This window comes from Cyprinodon tularosa, unplaced genomic scaffold (assembly GCF_016077235.1).
Source record: "Cyprinodon tularosa strain WSP-4 unplaced genomic scaffold, ASM1607723v1 ctg1792, whole genome shotgun sequence".
Classification (NCBI taxonomy): Eukaryota; Metazoa; Chordata; class Actinopteri; order Cyprinodontiformes; family Cyprinodontidae; genus Cyprinodon; species Cyprinodon tularosa.
In genome coordinates this window covers 4,523-9,498 of record NW_024038604.1, presented here as the reverse complement: position 1 = coordinate 9,498, position 4,976 = coordinate 4,523, and the positions used below count along the sequence as shown (strand labels likewise).

The 4,976-nt window shown below is 51.7% G+C and overlaps 1 protein-coding gene across 1 annotated transcript; it reads right to left on the bottom strand.

Moving 5' to 3' along the window:
* Positions 1-1,239: 1,239 nt before the first annotated feature.
* Positions 1,240-4,500, bottom strand: LOC119781554. Its single transcript, XM_038282056.1, has 3 exons — positions 4,446-4,500; positions 3,107-3,726; positions 1,240-3,065 (listed from the first exon to the last, which is right to left on the bottom strand). Exons 1-3 carry the CDS (start codon positions 4,498-4,500, stop codon positions 1,623-1,625), a joined length of 2,118 nt encoding a protein of 705 aa, XP_038137984.1. The 3' UTR covers positions 1,240-1,622.
* Between the last annotated feature and the right edge of the window lie 476 nt (positions 4,501-4,976).

The window sequence follows — 4,976 nt, the reverse complement described above, 5'->3', positions numbered from 1 at the left end:
ACTCACCGGGTCGTCAGCGCTGTTCAATGACGTTCCAAAAAAAGTTTCGTAAAGAAAAAACGTTCCTGTAGTGTTTTATTTAGCATTTTGTAAATCCCATTGAGTTCTGTTGGAATAGTCAATATTCCCCTGCCACCGGAAACGGAAATGGGGCCTGTTTACACAGTTGTAGTCTTTTCGCTTCACTCTGTGTACTCCGACGTCGAGAATCAAGAATCCACCTTTCGTATTCCATTTTCAGAGTTTTTTAAAGTGTTTAACAGAGACGTTAGCACCTCGACGTCGGAGTACACAGAGTGAAGCGAAAAGACTACAACTGTGCAAACAGGCCCCATTTCCGTTTCCGGTGGCAGGGGAATATTGACTATTCCAACAGAACTCAATGGGATTTACAAAATGCTAAATAAAACACTACAGGAACGTTTTTTCTTCACGAAACCTTTTTTGGAACGTCATTGAACAGCGCTGACGACCCGGTGAGTAGCATATTTAAAAAAAAGAACGTTTAAGGTTGTTTTAAGGACATTATCGGACATGCTCTATGGAAGCCATTCTAAAGCAGCCAGGGGTGGATTCTAAATGAGCCAAAAAGCAGAGACAGAACCAATTGTCAAAATTTTGGTGTCGATCATTCGATTTCATCCTGGACACTACAGAAAATGGGCTAAAAGTGTTAAAAACCGAACTTCTCCTTTAAAAACCCAATCCAGCTGTAGAGAAAAAGCCCTGTTGGACTTTAGACAACGAGCCAAGATTAGATTTTAGCAAAAGTTTTTGGTCAACTAAGAAACACATTTTTTCTTAATGAACAGAATACATTTTTTCAAATCACAAACTGCTTTTTAAAAAGTATGTATTCAATTTAAAATTATGCTCTCCAGTTTTGACAAGTCCTGATCTTGAAGGTCTTAGAACTTTGTATTTTCACGGTGGCCCTAATTACAGTAAAGTATTACGTTTTTTGTTCCCTATAAATTTTTCATTGATTTAACAGTCTTTTAAGGAATTTAAGTTTAGCGTGGAATCATCCTTTGTACGTTTGATGAGCTAAAGCATTTCCAATGCTGTCATGACTTGATAAAACAAAAAGATAGTCCTTGAACTTAGTCCCTATTTGCCTTTAAGCCAATGAAACTGAACCTTAAGTTAACATTGTATAAAAGAATAAAAGATTCAGTTATTATAAAAGAATATGGTACTTCTGTGAGAAACGTTTGGTTATCTAACATAACCCCAGTTCTTAGAATAATATGAGCGAGGTGTCTCGCTATGGGATGCAGCCTCCTGCAGCCCTGATAGAAGCATCTATCTCAATCTGCCAATCCTGATTGGCCGGTGGAAGTGCCCGTCATACGCCACGCCCCGTAGCTCCGACTACTAAAGCGTGTGCGGATCACGGCACTCCAATTCAACAAGCAAACCTCTTCTCGCCGCCCTGCAAGAAGGGTCGTCTGGCGAGACACCTCGCTCATATTATTCTAAGAACTGGGGTTATGTTAGATAACCAAACGTTCTTTTTCATAATATTCACTCGGTGTCTCGCTATGGGATATGGTAGCTCCCGTATTGTCAGACAGCTTATCGAACAAGAACCGGCCGATGGGGAAGGTCCACAAGGTCAGTTATGACTCTAGGACCGCACTGGCCACGCACGGTCCAGACACGTCAAGCATGTAGAACCGGACAAAAGTCAGAGGCGAAGACCAATTCGCCGCTGAGCAAATGTCCTGAACGGACACTCCCCAAAATAAAGCCCAGGACGCAGCCATCCCGCGGGTAGAGTGTGCACGCAGACCCGCCGGGGGCCGCAGACCCCTGCTTCCATACGCCAAAGCTATAGCCTCCACCACCCAGTGGGCGAGGCGTTGCTTTGTGATCGGCTGCCCCTTACGGGGCTCCGCCCAGGAGACAAAGAGCTGATCACTCATCCTGAAGCTCTGCGTCCTGTCCATATAAGAGCGCACGGCTCGAACAGGGCACAGCGTGTGCGCTCGCCGTTCACCTGGGGAGGCGGCGAACGCCGCTAGCTCGATCGGTGAACAAGAACCAACCACTTTAGGAACAAAGGCCGGGTTGGGCTTCAGAACCATACGCGTGTATTCCGGGTCGAACCGGGTACATGCGGGGCTCACAGAGAGCGCATGAATGTCGCTGACTCGTTTCGCAGAGGCCAGGGCCAGTAACAGCACTGTCTTGAGAGACAGATGTTTAAGACTGGACCCCAACAACGGTTCAAATGGGGGTCCCTTAAGCCCCTCCAGAACCACCGACAAATCCCACGGAGGCAGCAAAGGTCTGGAGACGGGGAGGAGCCTGCGGGCGCCCTTCATAAACCGACAAACCAAAGGGTGTTGGCTCGCCGTTTTGTCTCCAAATCCTATATGGCATGCTGCTATAGCTGCCAGATAAACCTTAACCGTGGAAAAAGCTTTTCCTTTATCAATCAGTTCCTGTAAAAACGACAGAATCGCTGGTACAGAACACTGAAAAGGAACGTAGTCCCGTTCAAGACACCACCGCTCAAACAGTCCCCACTTGGAGCCATATAGGTTCCTAGTGGTGGGAGCCCTGGCGTTTTGGATAGTATTAATTACACTCTGAGGGAGCCCGGCAGTGGTTAAATTAAGCCACTCACGGGCCAGGCCCACAGCTGCAGTCGCTCCGGGTGTGGGTGGTACACTGTCCCCGCACCCTGCGAGAGCAGGTCCCTGCGCAGCGGCAGCTCCCAAGGCTGGGCGCACAGCATCTGGAATATCTCCGCCAGCCAGTGTTGCGCTGGCCAGTGCGGAGCTATTAGGATCAGTCTGTGGTTGAATGCCCTCACTCTGGCGAGAGTGGGGGGTATCAGGGCCAGCGGTGGAAACGCGTATAGCAGCTCGTGCGGCCAGGCGTGCGCTAATGCGTCTACGCCCAGAGGGGCATTCAGAGTGCTCAGAGAGAAGAACAGCTCGCATCGAGCGTTTTCCCTGGACGCGAACAGATCTATCTGAGCGCGCCCGTAGCGCGCCCATATCTGCTCCACGACCTGTGGGTGCAGCGTCCATTCCCCGTACACTGGCGCGCCTCTGGACACCAGGTCCGCACCCGTGTTCAAGTCTCCCGGGACGTGCGTCGCTCTCAGGGAGAGAAAGTGGGTACTGCTCCAGAGAATCAGGTCGCGCGCCAGATTGTGCAACATGCGGGAGCGCAGGCCCCCTTGGCGGTTGATATACGCCACTGTTGTCGTGTTGTCCGTCCTCACCAGGACATGGTGACCCGAGAGGAATGGGAGGAAGTGTCTCAGAGAAAGAAACACCGCCGAAAGTTCGAGAAAGTTTATGTGAAGGCGCTGGAGGGCCTGGCTCCAGCGACTCCTCACAGACCTGCCCTCGTGAATGCCGCCCCAGCCTGATAGGCTGGCATCCGTGGTTACCACTTTCCTGGACGAGACGGTGCCCATAGGCACCCCTTGGGTCAGGAAGGACGGGGCTCGCCAACAGCGCAGAGCTGTTATACAGTCCGCTGTGACCGTTATCCGCCGTGCGCCATGACGCACGGGGTCCATTCGGAGCGAAGCGACCCAGCGCTGAAAGTCCCGCATGTGAAGGCGGCCGAGGCGAATCACGAGGATGGCTGAGGCCATCAGACCCAGCAACCGAAGGCACAGTCTGAACTGGACAGACCTGTGCAGACGGAATTGTGACAGGCACGTTCTGAAAACCGTCACTCTTTCCTCTGACAGGCGGGCTGTGAACGGAACAGAGCGCAGGGATAATCCCAGAAAGCATATCTCCTGCGTTGGAGATAGGTGGCTTTTTTCCATATTTATCACAAAACCTAAATCCATCAGGTGTTTTGTGACAATGTGTGTGTGAACCCTGGCTTCCTGTTCTGACTGCGCTAACAGGAGCCAGTCGTCTAAATACGTGGCCAGACGTATCCCCCGGCGTCTGAGCGGGGCTACCGCGGCCTCTGTGCACCGTATGAAAACCCTCGGACTGAGAGACAGACCGAATGGTAGAACACGGTATTTTTAACACACCCCTTGAAAGGCAAACCGGAGATATTGTCTGTGAGGGGGATAAATGGGAATGTGGAAATACGCGTCTTTCAGATCCACGGACGAAAACCAGTCGTTCGGTCTTACTAGACGCAACAGAGCTGCATGTGTCAGCATCCTGAACTTGTATTTCCGCAGGAATTTGTTCAGGGCTCTTAAGTCCAGAATAGGGCGGATTCCTCTCCCCCCCCGTTTGGGGACGAGGAAGTATCTGGAATAAAACCCTGACAGACTCTGTTCGGGAGATACGACAGAAACTGCTCGTTTGTCTATCAGAGAGAGAATTTCCTCCCGTAAAACTCGAGCTGATTCTCCCTGTGCATGTGAGTGTATTACACCGGAGAAGCGGGGAGGGACAGTGGCGAATTGAAGCCTGTATCCCCGGGAAATTGTGCGCAACACCCACGGTGGAGCTGCTGCTGCTCTCCAGCTTTCCCATCTGAGAGAGAGCGGGGGAACATATTGCGGCTCCTGCCCCGCGCCCCCCTGTGGTGGAACCGAGAAATTATTCTCGGGCACCACCGGAGGCACGGTGGAGCGCTCTGCTCTGCTCCGCGGGGACGGCGGTGCCCGTCCCGGGAGCAGAGCTGCAGGGGGCTGAGCGGCCACCCTGCTTATAGAGAGAGCATCGTCTGTTTTGGCTTTTTTTATTATCTGCACCCTCGGCTCGTGGCCTGGCTGTGACAGATTTATTTTTATTTTGACACCATTTTTTCTTTGAACAAGGGTGTGTGACTGTGCTTTTGGACATTCCGCTCGGGGCGCAACCGCGCAGACCTCCGGGGCGATGTCCTTCTCCTCGCAGACCGGCTCTGGGAGGGGCAACGGTGGCGTGGGGTGCGCACAAACAAGCCAAAACGGTGGGCCTGCGCAACGGGGAACAGCAGGCTGCACCAACTGAGGAACTGGCGGCTGTCAGGCCGCCCTCTTTTTCTTC

Excerpts from the sequence above, each read along its gene's own strand:
- LOC119781554 (XM_038282056.1), bottom strand. The coding sequence starts at position 4,500 with ATGTTCCCCCGCTCTCTCTCAGATGGGAAAGCTGGAGAGCAGCAGCAG. Across the intron at positions 3,727-4,445 it reads AGAGCAGCAGCAGCTCCACC|CCCGCCTGTCAGAGGAAAGA; the intron begins GTGGGTGTTGCG and ends TTCCGTTCACAG. Across the intron at positions 3,066-3,106 it reads TCTCCCTGAGAGCGACGCAC|AGGCGCGCCAGTGTACGGGG; the intron begins GTCCCGGGAGAC and ends CCTGGTGTCCAG.